The sequence below is a fragment of the Malus sylvestris genome, chromosome 4, assembly GCF_916048215.2.
Source record: "Malus sylvestris chromosome 4, drMalSylv7.2, whole genome shotgun sequence".
Classification (NCBI taxonomy): domain Eukaryota; kingdom Viridiplantae; phylum Streptophyta; class Magnoliopsida; order Rosales; family Rosaceae; genus Malus; species Malus sylvestris.
In genome coordinates this window covers 2,472,981-2,494,526 of record NC_062263.1, presented here as the reverse complement: position 1 = coordinate 2,494,526, position 21,546 = coordinate 2,472,981, and the positions used below count along the sequence as shown (strand labels likewise).

Below are 21,546 nucleotides of genomic sequence, written 5' to 3'. Positions count from 1 at the left end.
TATTGGAGAAATAACAAGTGAAGTACTCATCTAAGACTCCTCATTTCTACAAAAGTAAAGCTTCAATCCATCAAGTGGAGTTTGAAGGAGAGCCAGAAGAGAATAATGGCCACTAATGAGAGAGAATGGACATGTGCACGGCGGAGATGTCAACCCTTTTAAGCCTTCAATAGTGAAGGGGTTAGTCCAGCCAGTCAAGGACCAGAAAGTGGTCATGAATGATGGTGGATTTGTCCTCATGAAGCTCCCCAAATACCAGAGTTATTCTTTTGACTTGACCAAGGCTGCGGAGATTTATGAAGAGTTGGTTCGAGCGAGAGTGATTGTGCCCAACAACACCAAAAAGTTTCCCAATCACTTCATAGCCAACTGTGTCCAGTTCAGGGATTGGATACAAGACCTTATAGTGAAAGGAAAATTATTGCTGGAGAAATCGTAGGCCAATATGATCATTGACACTGACCCTTTCCTAGAAACCCTAATAAATATGATCAACTTAACGTGGGCTGAAAAGGGGAAAGGAAAAGATACCTGGGAAGTGAAAACAGAATGGAGACAAGTTGATAGGTCAACTGAAGGAGTTATCAAGTTGCTTGAAAAGGCTCAATGAGGATCCACTCCCCAGGGCAATGTAGGATCTAACAATCCACCCCTTTAAGGGCCCAACGTCTTTGTCGGCACACTTTCAGCCAGGGATTGTCTCTTATACCAAATTGTCACATCTCAACCCGGGGTTCACCACATCCAAGGCTTGACTCCGCAGTAACACGATATTGTCCGTTTTGGGCCACGCCCTCACGATTTTGTTTCTAGAAACTCACACAAGAACTTCCCAGTAGGCCACCCATATTGGGAATGTTCTCGCCCAAACTCGCTTAACCTCGAAGTTTCGATAGAACCCGAAGTCAGTAAGCTCTTAAAAGGCCTCATGTTAGGAAGAGGTGGGCATATACATATAAGGCATAAATGATCCACTCCCTTGGGCGATGTGGGATCTAACACCCAGCCATAATCAAATGAGTGGTGTTGTGTAACAAGTGCCAATGCGAGTGTGAGTTGGAAGTCCCAGCGTCAGGAGCCATTATCGATCAAGAGCTGATCAAAAGAAGAGAGAGAGAAGAGTAAAAAGCCCGTAAAAATGGCATGCAGGCAGCTAAGAAAGATGCCTCTATGAATGTTTTCCAAAGGTTGGGAGGGGACTATCAACCAAAGGACTTGTCATAAGTGTTTAAAAACTACGAAGCTTCTAAAGAGGTGGAAGACAGAGAAGCCAAAGTGCAAAGATGGGTGGATATGAGGCCACCCTAGCCAAGCTATGCTGGTGAAGATGTTAGAGTAAAGGGGAGGACAGTGAATCCAGTCACAAAGAAGAATCCTACCCAACTGGGGCGGAAATGGTATGTGGTTGGAAAGGATGGGACGTCCGTCAAAGAAATGGGAGCCTTCATGATCAGAAGAGTTTAGAGTCAACACAAAGCCCATATGAACTCATTGAAAGTCCCAACTGCCTCAGAAACCTCTGAGAATGTAAAGTTTGAGAATGTACCTGATATGGGAAGAAATCAACTCTATTGGAGGACTAAGAATGAGGTGGAGAAAGCTAATAACAAGACCGAAGGGGAAGGAAACCATGTGCCGCAAAACCCTCATCCTGGGAAATACAGAATCTTGAGGAAAGCTCAAGAGGATATGGTGATGATGCCAACCCCAAGATGGAGCCCAAAACCAATATGCTTTGGAATTATCTCACCTGAGAAGGGGTTACCCGCACCATTGTTGGTTGATACTCTTTGTGAAGTCCCACGATAAGTGCTAAACTTTGGCGTAACTTGAGAGGAAACGTTGCCTGAAGAAGCACATGCCTGGTTGGATAAGTTCATAGGCCACATTGGTAGCAAGAAGAGGGACTTATCTAGACCTAGCAACTTCCACGTAAACATGACATATGTTTTATCTACCATGTTTTGTGCTGAGCCTGATCAACCTGCCACAATGGAGGGTGACTACTTGGCAACAGAACCTATGATGGCACTTGTTAGTGTTGAAGAGACAGGGAAATAAGAGTCAAGTAGAATAAGTCTGCCCGAGCTCATGAAGAAAGAACCCGAGAGGGTGTACTCAGACAGAATGGTCTTCAGTCGCCCGAGTTTGACTCTGACTAGCCATCTCAAACCTATATATGTAACTGCTTATCTGGAGGGAGTACCCTTCAAAAGGGTTTTGATTAATGGATAAGCTACGGTTAATGTGTTGCCGTATAAGCAAATGAAAAAGATGTGTAGAAGTAAGGATGATCTCATCTCCACAGATCTAACAGTTTCCAGCTTTTCCGGGGCCATCACTAGAACTCATGGGATATTGCCATCTAGAGGTTGACTTGGGTTCCAAGCAAATCATGCTAGCTTATTCGTGGTAGACAGTACTTCTACTTATGGAGCTTTACTAGGCCGAGATTGGATTCATCAGAGTCTCTCAGTGTCTTTGACCATACATCAACAAGTAGCAGTTTACCATGAAGAGAGAGCCATGAGACCAGGATTTTGAGAGATGGTGCATGCCTAGTCATGGCTATTCCTCCCCACTGCTAATGTTACAGAAGCCAGCTTTTACAATCATAGTATTGGGATTCTTCAGTGCTTAGGAGCTGATGAGAACGGTCGCCCGACTAAGGTGACAGCCTAAAAGCTTTTGGAGCAAGGATTGTTCTTCACCAAGGAAGAATGTGATAGACCCTATATCGTCCCAACTCCCTAACAGGAAATGGGGAGCTTAATTGAGGAACAAATGGAAGCAGCCTCAAGCTCCCAAAACAGAGGTGAATAAGAGTTCTTTGGGAATGAGTTAGAAACGGCCATACAAATGGATGAATGTATATATGACCTGGATGGGCTAGAAGATTTACCCGACAATCTAGAGTTAGTTGAGTTTTTGTGTGCAGAACTCGATAAGCCACCGCCAGAGGTGTAAGACCCCTTGGAAACTATTAATTTGGGGTCTAAGGAAAATCTAAGGCCTATACAGATTAGTGGCCTGTTAGAAGTGGAAGATCGGGCAAGAATTGTCAGCCTTTTGCACGAGTTCAAAGATTGTTTTGCTTGGCATGACACTGAGATGCCGGGTTTAGATCCAACCTTAGTAGAACACATGATGCCTATTAAAGAGGGATATAAACCTGTAAAGCAAGCACCACGAAGGATGTCAAAAGAGATCGAAGAGAAAGTTAAAGAAGAAATTGAGAGGCTGGTGAAGGTTAGATTTATTAGGCCTGCCAAATATGTCGAGTGGTTGGCCAACATTGTACCTGTATTAAAGGCTTTAACTAATACAATTCGATATTGTGTTGACTATAGAAACATTAATGAAGCCACGCCTAAAGATGAGTATCACATGCCCATGGCTGACTTGTCCATATATACAGTTGCCAAACACAAAGTCATATCTTTCATGGATAGGAATGACAGTTATAATTAGATAAAAATGGCTAAAAAAGATATACACAAAACAACTTTTAGGTGCCCAGGTCATGTAGGAGCATATGAATACTTAGTCATGCCATTCGGGCTAAAAAAATGCTGGTGTAACCTATCAAAGAGTGATGAATGCCATTTTTCATGACTTAATCAGTCATAGCATGGAGGTATACATTGATGACATCGTGGTGAAGTCTAAAACTGAAGAACAACACTTGATAGACCTCATACAAGCTTTAACAAGAATGATGATCCATAAGTTAAAAATGAATCCAAAGAAATGTGATTTCGGGGTAAGGTCGGACAACTTTTTGGGATTCTTTGTTCATCAAAAGGGTGTAGAGGTTGATAAAAACAAAGCTCGGGTAATAATGGAATCACCACATCCTACCAACAAAGTGCAACTGCAAAGGCTGCTAGGAAAAATTAGCTTCTTGCAGAGATTCATTACTAACTTGGCAGGCAAGATTCAGCCGCTAACTCCTTTGCTCAGGTTGAAAGACAAAGAAAAATTCGAGTGGGGCCTGTTATACGGAGAAGCATTTGACAGAATAAAGGCTTACTTGGCCTCTCCACCAGTGCTTATGCCACCTCAGAGGGGGAAACCTCTAAAGCTTTATATTTCTACCTCTGAAAAATTAATGGGAAGCTTGTTGGCCCAAAACAATGAAGGTGGGAAGGAACAAGCAATATATTATTGTTGACCTTAAAAACTACCAAGTCTATGTGGCGCACATGCCGAGTAACTAATGAGCTAACTACTTCATTTGGATGTGTGTGGGCTGTGCCAACTCGTTGGCCGAGCTCGGCCGATGAGTAAAATTTGTTGACGTTACGTTAGATGCGCTGCTAACTTCTGAATCTCGCGACTACGGCCGAGGAAGGAACATGCCTCGGCTTTCGGGTTCTAGAGCCTGAAGATAAGGCTGCTAGTTCTGCGAAGTTCAATATTAAATTCGGCTCTCAGGGTGCCGAATGTAGTAATCTGGTAACATTTCACTTCGTCGAGAAGGCTGATGAAATGACCTCTGCCAATAAGGATTTGAAAATCCTTCTAGACTGAGACTTGGATGGATAGCCAGTCGGCCTCGTCACAGTGCTGTTTATCCAAACTGAAGGTGCTTCGCGGTGGGCTGACTCTACAGTAACAGTGTTATTTATCCAAACTGAAGATGTTCGGTGGTTGCCTTCACAGTGTTATTTATCCAAACTAAAGAAGTGTTGGCGAAAAAAGAAAATAAAAAATCTCAAGGTTGTTGAGAGGTTTTATGTAGAGCGAGGGTTTGCGCAGGGCATTTTGTGTGTTGAGTTGGAGATCCCTCTAATGTTGCCTGCCGCTTGGTATTTATAGAGACCTGCATGCCTAAGTCGTGGAAAACAATCCCAATTGCAATGTGACTCCAAATCTTTAACTGTTGCTGATGACCACACATTTATCTCATGCATATTCACAATAAATGAAACTCTGAAAACTTTATCTTTTATGCACCTACATTCACACCTTAGACCCTATCACATCAATCAAAGCTTAATCCCATATTTGAAAATGGGATTACATCATCACCATCCTTATCATGACCTTCCTTTACGTCATCACCATTTGCTAGATCCAATCTTGTAAATTTGGTGGTGCTACGTATCCCACCATCTCTTCATAAGCTTTCTCCATGCATGCATGATAATTAAAACACATGGTTGATGGTTTTGCACTATTTGCAAAACCACCCTGATCCCATCACATCATCTCATTTTGATTACTCCAAACGGCATAACCATATGTTGATCATCCAATAATAATTGAATCCTTGTGTTATTGTTTCTCGTGGTTCGCATGTAAGATAGGACTCTTATGCTGCACGGCATTTCACACAGCCTATTCTACATGGAGCTTTACGCATATCACAACTCTGCACACTTTAAGGATATTTTCAAAACAATACCTCATGGTTCGCATGCAAGATAGGACTCTAATGCTGCACGACATTTCACACAACCTCTTCTACATAGAGCTTTACGCGTATCACAACTCTGCACACTTTAAGGATATTTTCAAAATAATAGTAATGTCAAGAAAAATCTCTAACCATCTAACGACCTTAATTATTTGGATCGATGGTGTAAATTTGGGCCCAAACAATTACCTTAGCAGAATCCTTATTGAGGTAGAGACGAGATATACACCAGTGGAGAGGTTGTGCTTGGCTTTATACTTCACTGCCTGCAAACTAAGGCGTTACATGTTACCTTGCCACATCCACATCATCGCCAAGACAGATGTAATCAAGTACATGTTGTCAAAACCAATGCTAACTGGGAGAATTGGAAAGTGGATTCTAGCACTATTAGAGTTCAGCTTTCAATATGTGCCTCAAAGAGTGATCAAGGGACAAGCAATTGCAGACTTCTTAGTTGAGTACTAGGAGTCTCAATAAGAGATTATCAACATCCCAAGAACTCTGGAAGTAGCCAGTATGTGGATCTCGCCAAGCAAAGCCTTCTCAGGCAGAGAAGAATGGTTCCAGCAAGAAATAAAAAGAATAACTAGCCTCTGGATCACTCATTGGAGATTGTATTTTGATGGTTCTTGCACTCAAAATGTTGTGGGAGTTGAGATTGTCATCATTGATCCCAGAGGTATTCACCATTGCTACTTATTCCTTCTAGATTATCGAGAGACTACCAACAATCGAATAGAGTATGAAGCATTGATAATTGGCTTGGAGATTTTAATAGAGTTTGGGGCAACTGAAGTTAAGGTGTTTGGTGATTCAGAATTAGTGATTAATCAGTTAAATGGAGAATACAAGTGCAGACACATCACCATGGCATATTAATATTTGGCATCCACATAACTATTGAGCTATTAGGGCACATGAATATTAGTAAGCCATATTTCTAGAGAATCAAACGCGATTGCCAATGAGATGGTACAATTAGCTTCTGGAGCACAAATCCAAGAAATGAAGTTTGAATAGGATATAGAAGTTAGAAAGAGACATCTCCCTTCTATCTTTGAAAGAGGTTTCAGCCTAGATGTGATGACTGAAGAAATAGAGATATAGGATTGGAGGACACCTATTGTTCAGTATTTGAAAAATCTATCCTTCTCCACGAGTAAGAAAAATAGACAACAAGTAACTAAGTATGTTTTGTGGGAGAAAAGTCTATTAAGAAAAACTCCATATGGGCTTTTGTTGAAATGCTTAGGCCTGGAATAATCAATGAGGGTAATGGCCGAAGTACATGAAGGAATCTGTGGGGCACATCAGGCTGGAACTAAGATGGGATGATTGCTTAGAAGATATGGCTATTTCTGGCCCGAGATGGAGGAAGATTGCAAAGCTTATGCTCAATGGTGTGAAGAATGCTAAAGACATAGACCCCTCCAACATATGCCCTCAATACCCTTGAACCTTGTGGTCAAACCTTGGCCTTTCAGAAGATGGGCAATGGACTTCATCGGGCAAATTCACCCAACCTCTAGCAAAAGACACACGTTCATAATTGTGGTGACGGATTACTTCACCAAGTGGGTGGAAGCTTTAGCTGTAAAGACTATCACATCATCTGCAGTCAAGAAGTTCATTGAAACCAAGATCTTACACAGATTTGGGGTGCTCGAAATAATTGTCACAGATCGCGGGCCATCTTTTATTTCAAGAGAAGTAGAGGAATTTGTAAGTAAGTTCAAAATAAAGATGATTTGGTCTAGTCCTTACTACCTTCAGTTAAATGGTCAAGCAGAAGCCAGCAACAAGATCTTGGTGAACATTATTAAAAGAATGGTGGCTGAGAGTCCAGAAAAATGGCATGAGAAATTAGGAGAAACTTTGTGGGCTTATAGAACTTCCAAGAGGGCAGCAACTGGAACTACTCCTTATTCTCTAACCTTCAGGAAAAATGTTGTACTCCCCATAAGGATTAATGTGAGTTCTATCAGGATTCAGAACCAATTTGAACTACACAGTGAAGAATACATTCATGCTATGTGTCAAGGAGTTGAAGATCTAAATACAGCCTGAATTGAAGCTTTAGATAAAATTCAAGAAGGGAAGAGAGTTGTTGCCCGATCATACAATAAAAAGGTAAAATTAAAGACCTTAAAGGAAGAAGAGTTAGTTTGGAAAGCAATTCTGCCTTTGGGAGCTCGAGTTAAAGGATTTGGGAAATGGAGCCCGACTTGGGAGGGTCTTTTCATTATCAACCAAGTACTGGACAAATGAGGATATTACTTGGCAGATATGGAAGGAAGCTTACAGAAGCATCCAATCAACACTAAGTTTTTTAAGAAATATCACCCAACTTTGTGGGATGTCAGAGATTGCTACATTGAAGAAGTATAAAGATTGCAAGAAATCTAAAGTTAGCTTATGTGCTCATTATAGTTGAGTTTCAAGAAGGAAATGCAAGCCAAATTCAATTAAAGAAGTCATTTTCATTTCATTGAATAATGAAGTTACATAATAATCAACTCAACAAGTTTTACATGCTTGAATAGAGTAACTATCCTAGAATCTTGGTTGTCAAAGGGTCACTAGATAGTTGCTCTTCCAATCTCTCATTTTCAAAAGACACCTCTGTGATCCTTGCCTCCATTGCAGAGTTTTTTTCCACAAGTCTTACCAAAGTCTTTGACGATGATCCTAAAACCAACAAGGTCATGGTAGTTGATTCCGGAGCATACACCCACGATGATGAAGTGATCAAGAAAGTAGAAGCTATGGGGGAGTCCGGGCTTGTGGATATCAGTGCAAGAGAAAATAGCTTTGTATCCACAAGTAGAATCTACGTGTACGATTAAAGCTGCTCGGCTACTCCTCAATGTCATAGAAGTCCTGAAACAGAAGCTGGAAGCAGTGCGCCTTTCTGAAGATAATGTGGGAATTGATTTCTCCTTGGGCATATTTCTTTCTACAGCAATTGGGATCCGAGAAGTCCATGCAGGCCCCAAGGAGTGCACTCTTCCTTCCTCAAAGAAAAGTTCAGTATACAGGCCTGCTCGAGGGCGATGAAGGCCATTGAGAAGACGGTGCATGGTGGAAATTTCCTCGTCAGTCTTGCAGGGAGATTGGGTTCGAGCAGCTTTAGGTGCCATTGAGGACTTTGAGAGGAAGATAGGAGGAAAAGTTGGAATAAAAAAGGGAAGGATTGAAGAACTGAGAAGGCCAGAGCGTACTAGAATTTCTGAGAATTCAAAGGCTCAAAATGGTTAAGGTGATTTGCTGAAGAGTTTAAGTAATGATTATATAATAAGTGGTTACTTAACGATGGAGTTCGTGGGTTAGTGCAAAGGTCTTGTTAACCAATAATTGCTCTAAATGGTGCAAGTCTCAAATGAAGGCGTGCGGCGGTTGTTAATGTGCGACGACTATTTAATCATTATTAGCGCCTCAGATTGCATTCTCAACAATGATTAAAGGGGGCACTGTTTGGGTTAATATTTGAACATTGGGCTGCAAGTGTGTGGAAGCCCATAAATGCCAATTAGAAGGGAGACTTACCCGAAGCCCAAGCATCAAGCCCAGAGACACATTGGCGCCTTCCCATTAATGCATAGGCCATGTGCCTATGATTTAAATGTCAAGTGATGGGGACTAACTCATAATCAGCCAAAAAACACTTTTCAGTGGCAATACAAGTAAAAAGCTGATGACTCACTACTCTCCAAGTGCTTTTGGGCAAGAGAAAAATCACTGCAGTCGGGCTAATATGCCTATAAAATGAGGAAGATGCCCCAGAGACAAGGACACTCAACCAATCAAACAAACAAACATACAAACTTTGCTCTCAAGCCAGATTTGCATCTAAAAGCTATAATTAGCCCAGATCTCATTCCTTTTCAGGATATCTCCCTCACAAAAGCTATCTTTTGTCTTGTTTAAAAGCTCTGATATCACCCTTAGTGGCGTAGTATCGATTCCCTTGTGTAAACTGGTTTACCATCCATCCCTTTTTAGCATAGAAACCTCTGTAAACTTAAAGAGAAGTGATTACAGGAAGTTCAACCTTGCCCGACAAGGTGAAATCTTGCTTAAAGTTCTTTGTGTGTTTTTCTAAGATAATAGATCTACTGCTTAATGTATTCTCTAACATGTATTCAAGTCATATCCATATGTTTTCCTACTTTAAAAGTCTCATTTGCAACTGGATCTGGTCAGCTTAATGGATATGCTTTCATTTAAAACCAATCAAGAACCAAACAAATGACTTAAGGGATCTGAACTCCCTTTATTCGAATATACAAAACTATGAATTGAAAGTCCTTGGTCACAAGGCAAGAAAAAGACCTTAATGTGGACTTAACCCATCCACGACAATCCTTTGATAACAAGAAGTCCGAGTAACTTGGGGCGCCAGTAATCGACTAAATACAATCTTGTTCTACATCTGCTATACTAAGATAGTTGTGGTACGCCTAACACTTAGTTAGTTTTGATTGCGAGCCTCAAGGCCTACACCTAAGGCCCGACAAAGGCACCTTTCAAAACTAACTTTATCATCTTCTTATAGTACATCAGCAAGTAAGAGCCCAACTACACATCCAAAGTGTCAATCCCTTGGGGAGCTGTGTTGAGAGCCGAGGAGCCATCTCTGAAGAAATTGTCGCCCGAACAATACTTACTATTGATAGGTGAAGGAAGCCTTCCGAAATGTCAATTTTATGTTCTATTCGTCAAAAATAACATTTTCTCATCAACATGTTTGTATTTTTATTGGTTAGAGTTTTGTTATAAAATAGACGATGAGACACTGATAGTGCATTTGAGAGCTTGAAAAATAATTAGTGTTACGTGTTTTTTTTGTTTTTTGTTTTATAATTTTTGTAAAGAGGGATTAGGTGAGATTAGCTCTTCGTCAACAGTGGTGTACGAGGCACCAACCCTTTCCCAAAGGAGAAAGGATCGTTGCACCCAGAAACTAGACTTGGCATTAGTGTAGTGTTTTTCGTGTTCATATCGTTTTCATGACATACCCAATATCTTAATGGGTTGTATCATGTAACACCCGTTAAAGTAAACGGGTAATATGACCTGATAGGAAATCGGCCTGTTAATATTATTAGGTAATATGACCCGACCCATTACCCGTTAAGGAAAATATGTTTTAAATCAATAAATAATGAAAATGTAAAAACATAATTTGACCCAAAGAAAAAACATAATACTAAATGTGTATATTTATATCACATTGTCACACAAATATTACTTCAAAACATAAAAACAACATTTGTCTTTTAAGTATTACATAACCAAAATAAGAGTCTAATGAAAATACATTAGTAGATTACTACAAAATACCAAATGTTCAAGGATATGCAAAATGAAAGGAGTTACGTTTCAAGGTTGAGGAAACCTTGCAAGTTTTGACTATAAAACCCTTCCATTTTCATCAATCATCAAGGAAAATGATATTGGTTTATTTTGAACTCCCTGAAAAATACTCTTCATGAGGGTTTGTATGGTTTTAAAAAATTCAAACGACGATATACCCATCCTCAAAGCGTAGAGGATGCGATCATGAGCGTTTGCATATTTTTTTCACATTTTTTCGCACTTGTAAATTAATTATTATATTTTTTAAGGTGTTTGGTATTTTTAAATTACTTGATATTTTTATTTTTAATGTGTTTTATAATTTTTTAATCTCACTCCTTGCCTGTAGTATACTATAAAAATAAGTAAAACTTAAATTTTTTAATTTATATAGAATAATAATACAGTAATACATATTTTAATATACAATATATACATATACTCTATGGCTATTGTGTTTTATAGTAAGTTTTTTTAAGTAGTTTAAAAAATTAAAATCACCAAAATAACTTTTTTCTTAACGTGTCAAAACGGGTTACCAATGTGTCACTCTTGTGTAAACATGTTAAGGACCCGTTATTAACGGGTTCTTATCATGTCACTCGATAACGACCTGATTAGTTATTGTGTCGACCCGAAACCTGGTATTTTCGTGTCGTTTACATGTCTTGTTACCAGGTCGTGTAAGAAATTGTCAGGTCTACCAGAACCCAGCCCTCTCGGGACATCCCACATTGACTTGATTTTATTTATAATATGAAGAAAAAAAGAAAAGTAAAACAAGCGCGGGGAGGAGGGGGAGGAGGGACTAAACCAATACCCGCTAAAAATAATTAACGAAAATAATATATTCTAGTTTAAGAATTCTTCGGCTTCCATCACCTAAAATTGATTTCCTATAAATCAACTGCTGATATTTCACTGCCAATCCACCTCCACAACAACAATTTGCTTTCATGAAATTTGGGTTACACGTTGAAAGTGATATGGAGTGCATTCATTATCTTTATTTTCATTGTTAAAACTTGATGGGTCTAAATAGTCATTTCATATGGTATATACTTCATTTAATAATAAATTTAAATAAAGCTTCCTTCACAATACATGAGGTGCTAATAAAAAACAAATTATACAATAAAATATAACTTGTGTATAAAAAAAACAATACATGAGGTGCTAATAAAAATAGGGAGCTTTTGATATTGGTGCCTCATTCCCCAACTTGTTTGATTAAACATCTATGGGCTTTACGTTTTAGATTGTACCGCCTCCTTTAAATGAAGAGCCAAGTAGATTACAAAAAATGATTTCATTTTTCTAAAATTTACGAACACTGCCATTCTTTCAAGCATTGGGAATTTATTTATTTTTACCAGTAGGTTTTTTCCTTCTGAATTTAGTATTTCAATTCCATTAAAAATTGTCATTATCCTTTTTATTTTGTTGTTATCCTTGGAATCTGGAAGTGTTATCTCAATGGCTTTTGAATTTGAATTGTTAATGGTTGCTTACTCAATATATGACAACAATTGTACCCAAGTTAAATATGATATACAAACCCGCTTGGTACACTAAAAATGTATACCACTGTTAACATACCTATTTGGAAAACTATCAATAAAAAATTTAAAACGTATCTAATAACTTTAAACAGACGTACCCAATTATTGACAATCGTACCAAATACATTCCAACAAACGTACTAAATTATAACTTCTAACGTACCTTTTTCTTATTAATTTGATTCTTGGGTGCATTTTATCTCAAATGCTTTGGTACATTTGGGAAATAGAATTTAGTGGCACATTTTCTTTTAAAGGATAGTTTGTATTGGGTTGATTCAATTTAGCATTGGTATACGTTTCAAAATGATGTATTGGTATGTTTTAAGTTAGAATGGGTACGTTTCAATTTAGCATCGGTACGTTTTAAGTTGTTATTGAACGTTTCAAGCTGAAATGGGTACGTTTCAATTTAGCATCGGTACGTTTTAAGTTGTTATTGAACGTTTCAAGCTGAAATGGGTACGTTTCAATTTAGCATCGGTACGTTTTAAGTTGTTATTGAACGTTTCAAGGTGAAATGGGTACGTTTCAATTTAGCATCGTTACGTTTCAAGTTGTTATTGGTACATTTCAAATTGACCTGAGTACGTTTCAAATTGATTTCAATTTAAAATTCACATTTATATTTCAACTTAAAATTCACATTTATATTTCAATTTAAAATTCACATTTATATTTCAATTTAAAATTCACATTTATATATCTCATGCCGAATAGCACTAATCTCAATCCAAATGCTCCAAACTCTTCCTTTTTATCAACAACTTTTATATTTTAATAATAATTTTATGATGTGAATGAGCCAACAAAAGGGGTATAAACCCTGACGCCAAAAAAAAATTTCAAAATTCAAAGTTTATAGATAATATTGGTGATTTAGTTAATAGCCATTAATAATATCCCTAAAAAAAGGTATAAATCCTGACAAGCCAAAAAAATTCCCCTTATCAACTAAAAGGATAAAGTGGGAAATTAACATATAGCATTTTTATTTAAAAAAATAAACTAATGACATGTAAATAAAATAAATTTAAAAATAATTAGGTGGACATTAGTTAAAGCATCTTAATCAAATTTTTAAAAGAAACAAATGTTTAATAAAAATTATGTAAAAAAAGAGTGAGGGATTCTAATTTTTATAAAATAAAATATAACTTGTATCCAAAAAAAAAAAAATGTTTGCATTTATTTCCTAGCACAGCTGTTATTCTAGAAGGGAAAATAAAATAAACGTCACACCGTACAAATTACTAGGTCAAATAATTTTTTGGTAGACTACATATATATGGAAGACTCTGGTGCATGATATCGAAGATAAGTCCACTCCATTGTTAGTCAAATAAAATAAACATTACATGTTCAACGTTGAAATAATTATGTGAGCCATTAATTTAGTTCAATACAAGTAATTTTTTTTTTGGGTACAATGATATATTTACATTAAGAGAAAGAGAGGAGTTCGGCTAAGTCACATAATAGATAGCCTAATTTAGTATTAAATTCATCATCCACGAGGTTTCGTTACCAATTAGCTCAAATCTTGTGAAGATGAATACCACCATACCATAAAATTGAGAGATGATACAAGCATTTTTTAAAAACAAGAATTTTGAATTCGAATAACAACCATTCATGTAAGGTGGTTGTGCACATCAAATTAAAGGATGTCCTTTCCATAGCAATTTTTCATTGGTGTCACACAGCAATTCTGTGAGAAATGCCAGTACATAATCAGCAATGTATTCAATTGAACGGAAGAAATTTATCCAAATTTGCATGATTTAATTCCTCAGTCATAGCTACTAATTCCAATGTGAAAATAGAAGATCTATAGTCCAAAACCATGACCCCCTTTTTGGATGACCAAGAATTTTATTGGATGATCCTTGTATGGATGACTTGTGCTGGGTGGCAATTAAACCATAGTAAAATATCCAAACCCAAAATCTTTTTTTAGGCAATTAGCTCAAATCAATCTAAGTAGGACACTGTATTAAACATTAAGGAATGGAAAATTTGGCCAAGTTACACAATGTGTCGGTCAAAATAATTTGATGTTAAACTCACTAGATCTACAAAGTTGAATGTAAGACCACTCACTTATAAGTAGAGACAAATTTTTCATATACAACAAAATTGGCGGTTGAAATTTTGGATAAGTCATATGATGAGTCAACCATATTTTGGTATCAAATTCAAAGGAGTTGAAACCTATGACCTGCCATGCACTTACAAGTAAAGAGAAATACCACTAGATTGTAATACTAAGCTTGTCATTTTGAAGAATCGAACATAAACCTCATATTTAAAATATAGAAAAATACCATTAAAATATACTGTAATAAACTAATTTTCATTATCTTTTACACTATATGAGGTTGACGAATGACAAATCGTTGTCCCTAATGGAGGAAAGGGATCCTCTTTCCCTTCCACCAAATCCATTAATCCGGGCTCTTAAAATTTGATCCAACGGCTAAAGTTATTATAACTTTTAAAGAGGGCCCTTGTTTTTAGCCGTTAGATCAAATTTCAAGGGTCTGAATTGGTGGATTTGGTGGAAGGAATCCTGGAGAGGATCCTTTTTCCCTAATGGATGGTTGGAGTATTTCATTATATTTGTTAGAATTAATCCATGATAGGTGGGCCACGTACACCTAGGATCACAAAGTTGATGATGAAGTGTTTAGTGAACAATACTTGGCTACTTAAAGATGAGTATGAATTCCTACTCAAAACTCTTAGTATTTTAAACACAGAGTTTTCTACTTATGATCACAACCGTTCATACTATGAATCACAATCTAAAGATCATCTCTACAAAAAAATAAAATAAAATAAAATTAAGGTCGTTTAGGCAATCTATTGTAGCAAATACATAGACGGTTCGTAATACTTTATGAATACCGTTCATTTGTTTTTAAACAGTTTGATGATTAAAGGACCTTAATTTTAATTGATTTTTTTGCAGAGGTAATCTTTATAGGGTGATTTATAATATGAATGGTTTTGATTATAAACACAAAGTTCTATAAATTGGCAACAAACAATTTTGAGGAATTTTAAATAGGAGTTCCTACTTATCTTTGAGTAGCTAAGTATTGTTCGTGTTGAGTGAGTTGATAAAGTTTGAAAAAAATTATTTGTCCGAGGTTTTTGACATGCATATATATTTTAATCAACTTTCTTAATTGTACATCTCTATAGATAAGGAATCCCTTGTTTATGTCCTACCAACTGCTAATTGTATAGTACATATGCAAACGTAAGTTTAACTACATTGGCTAGAGTAAATGTGCTCCCGCTTGTGTTGTTAAAATATAGAGCCTAAACATTGTTATGCATTATAGTCTCTGTCGAGGCATGAATTTATCAAGATACAATCTTTGTTGAGTAAGAAGAAAACATTTTTAATCTATTTTATAATAAAAAATAAAATCCTAACTTTTGTACAAACCGAAGTCTTCCAAGAAAGGAAAAATAAATCACAATTCTATTTGAACTTAGATGTTGACTCACCCCAACGTGAGCACCCGCCGAATTTTGAATTTTCATCCACAAACTTTAAATTAATTTAAAGTAAAATATAACTTTTATCGAAAAATAAATTGTACATTTATTTCCTGGCACAACTGTTCTTCTAGATGGGAAAATCAAATAAACATGCCACACCATACAAATTATTAGGTCATAAAACTTTTTGATAGACTGCACATATATGGAAAGCTGTGGTTGCATGACCTCGGAGGTAAGTCAACTCCACTACTTGGTCAAATAAAATAAACATCACATGTTCAACGTGCAAATAATTATTTGAGTCATTAATTTGGTTCGATACAAGTTTTTGCTTTTAGGATATCAATATATTTACACTAAAGAGAAAGAGATGAGTTCAGCTAGGCAGCCTATTATTGAATTTATCAGTTACGATATTTCAACTTAAAATGTCTTACTTGCAAGTGAAAAGAAATACTATCAAACAACAATAATAAGTGACGTTACAAATATTCATTAAAAGCGAGAAATTTGAAATCGAATAACCACCATTCATATAAGGTGGTTATGCACATCAAATTAAGGGATGTCCTTTACATAGCAATTTTTCATGCGTGTCACACAGCAATTCTGTGAGAAATGCCACTACTACATTATTTAATTCATCAGTCATAGCTACTAATTCCAATGTGAAAATAGAAGCCATGACCCCATTTTTGGATGACCAAGAACTTTATTGGATGATCCTTGTATTGATGACTTGTGCTTAGTGGTAATTATACCATACTAAAATATCCAAACCCAAAATCTTAACCTTTAAGGCAATTAGCTCAAATCAATCTTAGGAAATTGTATTAAACATTACGAATGTGAAATTTGGCTAAGTTACACTAGTTCTAAAAGACGTTACCCGCTAGTTGGGCGGTGGGCTAGGACCTACTACCTAAGCAGTTAGGCGGGGGCTTAGGCGTACAAAACGGATTTAAGTAAATTTATGATATATTATATAAACAAGTGCCAATTTATATTAAAAAAAACACATAATTGTAATGGCATACATAAATTGATAAATAATATGACATATAGAATATAAAGTATTAGACAACCATGTTGAAAATATGGAGAGCAAGCATATAATGAGTGTTCATTCAAGTATTCAACAAGTCCCTTGAGAGTCACGACAGAGGCGGGTTTAGGCGTGCTAGGCAGGCTAGGTGGAAGTCTAAGCAAGTCTAGACGCACTTTCTTAATTTTCAAACACCTAGGAACTAATCGCGGGTATGTCCAGTTGCCTAGCACCTAGGCGGGAATTTTTAGAACAATACGCGTCAGTCAAAATAATTTGATGTTAAACTCACCTGATCTACGAAGTCGAACGTAAAACCTCTTATTTAAAAGAAGAGACAAATTTTCATATACAACAATATTGCGGGTTGAAATTTTGGATAAGTCATACGATGAGTCTATCATAATTTGGTATCGAATTCCAGGGAGGCAAAACCTATGACCTTCCATGTATTTACAAGTGAAGAGGAACACCACTAGACTACAATACTAAGCTTGTCATTTTAAAGAATAGAACATAGACTTCATATTTAAAATAGGGGTGTGATATCCACACACCCCATTTTACTTCTCACACACCCTTTTAATTTTCGGCCGTCGGATCGAATGAATTAAAAAAGATCAACGGACAGAAATTAGCAAGGGGTGTGTGAGAAGTAATTTGGGGTGTGTGGATAGCACACCCCTTAAAATATAGAGAAATACCATTAAACTATAATGTAATAAACTAATATCTATTTTCATTATCTTTTACATTATATGATGGCTGGCGTATTTCATTATATTTGTTAGAATTAATCCATGATATGGTGGGCCACGCACGTCTAGGATCACAAAGTTGATGATGAAGAGTTGAGTGGGTTGATGAAGTTTGAAACAATTATTCCTCAGAAGATTTTAGACATGCATTTCCTTCTCAAGCACGTAGGGGGGATTTAATCTGAACCATTCATTTCAACCGTCAGACATCTATAAATTGACTCCTTCATTAGAAGAACATGCATTCGTACTTGACTTGAGAGTTTGGGTATTGGTTAGTCAAGGTTAATCTGCAGATCATGGCTAATCATGGTTATTGTGGGGTTTTACTTTCTCTTACTTTGTTTAGTTTGGCAATTCATGGAAGCTTCTGCTTCCCTGAAATTAATGGAGATAACAAGGGCTCTCCACGTACCACAACTGATAAGGGAAAAAGATGGGCAGTTCTGGTTGCAGGATCAAGTGGTTACGACAACTACAGGCACCAGGTTTAAGCGTGTCCAAAATTTTGATTAATTAGTAACATTTTATGTTAATTGTGTTACAAGTAATAAAATTTAGGGCTAATCTTTGTCGTTCCATGCAGGCTGACATATGCCATGCGTACCAGATACTTAAAAAAGGAGGACTGAAAGACGAGAACATCATCGTTTTCATGTACGATGATATCGCGTACAACTCGGAAAATCCTCGAAAAGGTGTCATCATCAACAAGCCAAATGGTCATGATGTTTATAAAGGAGTTCCCAGGGTTGTAACTAATTTTCTGAGTCTGATTTTTAATTTCTATCTGGTTAATTTGTTAGTTTAACATTGTTTAGTTACCTGTAAGTATTTTTTTTTTCTAATGCAGGATTATACAGGAGATCATGTTAACGCACGCAATCTCTATGCTGTTATTCTCGGAGACAAAAGTGCTCTCACCGGAGGAAGTGGCAAGGTTCTAAGTAGCGGTCCGAATGACCATGTTTTCATATATTATGCAGACCATGGTTCTGTAGGATTACTTGGTAATTTGTCGTTTTATTTTATTTTATTTTATTAACTTTGAAAATATATATTTGGTGATCTTATATAGTCCCATAAATTCAGTAAATTTTGTTTTTCGGGTTGCATATGAATAGTATATTTTGTTCAGGGATGCCCAGTGATTATGTTTATGCGAAAGATCTCATACGCGTACTACAAAAGAAGCATGCTTCTAAAGGTTACAAAAGCATGGTAAGAATGTTCACTTGAGTAACAGTCTTACTGAAGTTTTCAATTCTTTTTTTGATGATTTTCTGAGGTTTTGATGCATTTATGTGAAAAAAATAGGTATTTTACATTGAAGCTTGCGAGGCAGGGAGCATGTTTGAGGGCCTTCTTTCAAGTAATCTGAATATTTATGCTACCACTGCGTCAAATGCAGAAGAGAGTAGTTATGGAACATATTGTCCTGGTGACCCATCAGTTCCTGAAGAGTTTGATACTTGTTTGGGAGACTTGTATAGCATTTCCTGGATGGAGGATTGGTAATGCAGTGCCTTTCTTTCTGAAAATGCTGATCTAATTTAACAGAGTACATTACTTTGTCAGTTTCAAACACATTTTCGATCAAATGCCTAAACTAATTGCCTTGTTCTTTCGGTGACTTTTGGACCATATTTTCACATTTGAGAGCAGTGACATAAGTGATTTGCATAAAGAAACTTTGGAGAATCAATATGAAACGGTAATATTTTGAAAATTTCTCGTGTGTAAAATATTTATGGCTTTCATAATGTCTAATGTTGGTGAAATTAGAATAATATGACCATGTCGATTGAATTACAGGTTCGAAGAAGAACAACTAATTCGCATGTTATGCAGTACGGAGATATGAGTCATAAACAGGAGTTCCTCTTTGCTTACATGGGTACAGATCTTTCTAATCGTAGCCATACTTCCACCAGCGATATCTCTTCACCCTCGATCTCAAGGGCTGTTGACCAACGTGACACGAAGCTCCTCTACTTTCAACAAAAGGTTTCTGCTCTTCTTTTATTCTGAATTCCAAACTTCGATGTGTTTAACATTCATGTATACACATATATGTATTGATTAGTACATGCCACACTCTCCGGCTAGAGAACTTTTCGTATGTTTTTGACAATTTTTATTTTTCGTTCTATATGTGTCAGCTGAAAAGAGCTCCTACTGGATCTCAAGAGAAACAGGGTGCTCAGAAGCAGCTGCTGCTTGAACTTGCTCATAGGAAAACCGTGGACTATAGCATAACGAAACTAGGGGAGGTTTTGTTTGGACACGAGAAGAGCTCAAACGTTTTAATGAATGTTAGGCCACAGGGCCAACCTGTGGTAGATAATTGGGACTGCTTCAAGAACTTTGTAAGTTCATCTCCTGTAATTCTATACATCCAATTGATCTAGACGACACGCAAGTGCTTGTCCTTCTTTCTTCAGTTTTTTGAAGTAAACAAGTCTTATCTCTGAGATAATTGATTTTGAGTTCTTTCCATGTAGCTGAATATTTATGAGAAGTACTGTGGACATTTATCTGCATACGGAATGAAGTACACGCGAGCTATAGCCAACATTTGCAATGCTGGGATTACCACAGAGAAAATGGTTGCAGCATCTGATCAAACTTGTGCCAACAAACCCAATGTCTAGAACTTCCCTTCTGGTCAGATAAATGATTAATACATGTAGGTGTGATGTGTTGGATGCTAAACCATTTCTGGAGTTGATCTTGAAGAAATTGCAGCAGCTAGACTAAGAAAGCCAACGGCTATTTTCTTTTGAAATGTAACAGCTAGTTCAAGTTAAGTAATAGTTTTTTACAAGTGTAAGGCTTAGATTAAAAGCTCCAATGACGGGCTAAGATTAGCTTTGTACGAACAGGTTGGTGAGCATTTTGTCAGCTAGCTCCAATGGAGATAAGGGCTGACTGTGCAATCCCAAAACCCTATCAATGATAAATATATGTGTGTGCTATGAGCTGCCGCAGTAGCAGTCTCCAATAACCGACGTTCCCTTCTTAAATTCTGTGCAATCATCACCATTTTTGGTGACCTCTATCCTTTCCAAAACTAGCATACAAAATACCATCTTTACAAAACACTATCATGATGCAATAAGAAAACCGAAATAATACAAAATATTTTCGGAAATGGTCTTGCAAGGCTGGTGAAGCAAAATCCCTACGGAGAGAAAAGAATTTAACTAAAGAACGAAAAAATTAGTTATGTATACCATTGTAGACCAAGTTTGATCCTTTTTAACCGTTGATCTGGACATCCTTTTTAACCGTTGATCTGGACTCTTGATGTGAAGATTCATCCTTCATTTCTCTTAAATAATTTCAAGTTTGGTATGCCAGCAGTTTCGTTTTTTCATGAAAAGGAGAAAACCTGTGTTGGATTTGGTCTTTAAACTCCGATGGGAGGGAGGTACTCGTGCATTATATTGTCTTGTCATACGCGAGGATTTCCAATCTCATATATTTTTTATTAGAAGCCATATCTAAAATTGAACTAATCAAAATACAATACTAGTTCCTAACTAATTTCAGAATCACAGACAATCATCCAATTCTCCTCCTCTTCGTTCTGGCTTGCCATCTAATATTTCTCACCTTGCTTAATTGAAGACGTCTAGAGCTTCTCACCATTCAAGACCTGCCCACAACCCGAACAGACCTTCCCCTGGACTTTAACCTTACATGGCAATGGCTACGAGTAAAATGCCTACTTGAGGGGTAAATAGAGCTCTGCAGCCTATCCTTTCTTCTCCCGGTGACTAACTTCCGCTTTCTACTGACGTTTCATGCTCCCCCTTCTTTTCCTTGTATCCTTGTCGTTTTTTTTTCTAGAATGGTAAAGTTATGTCCCCCCCC

At 37.0% G+C, this 21,546-nt stretch overlaps 4 protein-coding genes across 5 annotated transcripts in view; all 4 read left to right on the top strand.

The window, feature by feature from the left end:
- Positions 1-20,693, top strand: part of LOC126618892 (vacuolar-processing enzyme-like) — a 73,178-nt gene extending 52,485 nt beyond the window's left edge. The window contains exon 10 of one of the 2 annotated variants that reach the window (XR_007621883.1): positions 20,553-20,693. The gene's annotated coding sequence lies outside the window, so the exon portion shown is untranslated. Of the gene's footprint in view, positions 1-20,360 lie in introns of both variants that reach the window. The other variant, XM_050287109.1, reaches the window with a different exon arrangement.
- LOC126618894 (vacuolar-processing enzyme-like) overlaps positions 1-20,693 on the top strand; it is a 57,959-nt gene extending 37,266 nt beyond the window's left edge. Inside the window, exon 10 of the mRNA XM_050287112.1 lies at positions 20,361-20,693. The gene's annotated coding sequence lies outside the window, so the exon portion shown is untranslated. The remainder of the gene's footprint in view (positions 1-20,360) is intronic.
- Positions 1-20,693, top strand: part of LOC126618893 (vacuolar-processing enzyme-like) — a 44,022-nt gene extending 23,329 nt beyond the window's left edge. Inside the window, exon 10 of the mRNA XM_050287110.1 lies at positions 20,361-20,693. The gene's annotated coding sequence lies outside the window, so the exon portion shown is untranslated. The remainder of the gene's footprint in view (positions 1-20,360) is intronic.
- LOC126618890 (vacuolar-processing enzyme-like) lies at positions 17,931-20,693 on the top strand. The gene is made up of 9 exons (XM_050287105.1): positions 17,931-18,155; positions 18,254-18,418; positions 18,521-18,677; positions 18,806-18,888; positions 18,985-19,181; positions 19,333-19,381; positions 19,483-19,674; positions 19,830-20,036; positions 20,172-20,693. Exons 1-9 carry the CDS (start codon positions 17,967-17,969, stop codon positions 20,319-20,321), a joined length of 1,389 nt encoding a protein of 462 aa, XP_050143062.1. The 5' UTR covers positions 17,931-17,966; the 3' UTR covers positions 20,322-20,693.
- Positions 20,694-21,546: the final 853 nt, after the last annotated feature.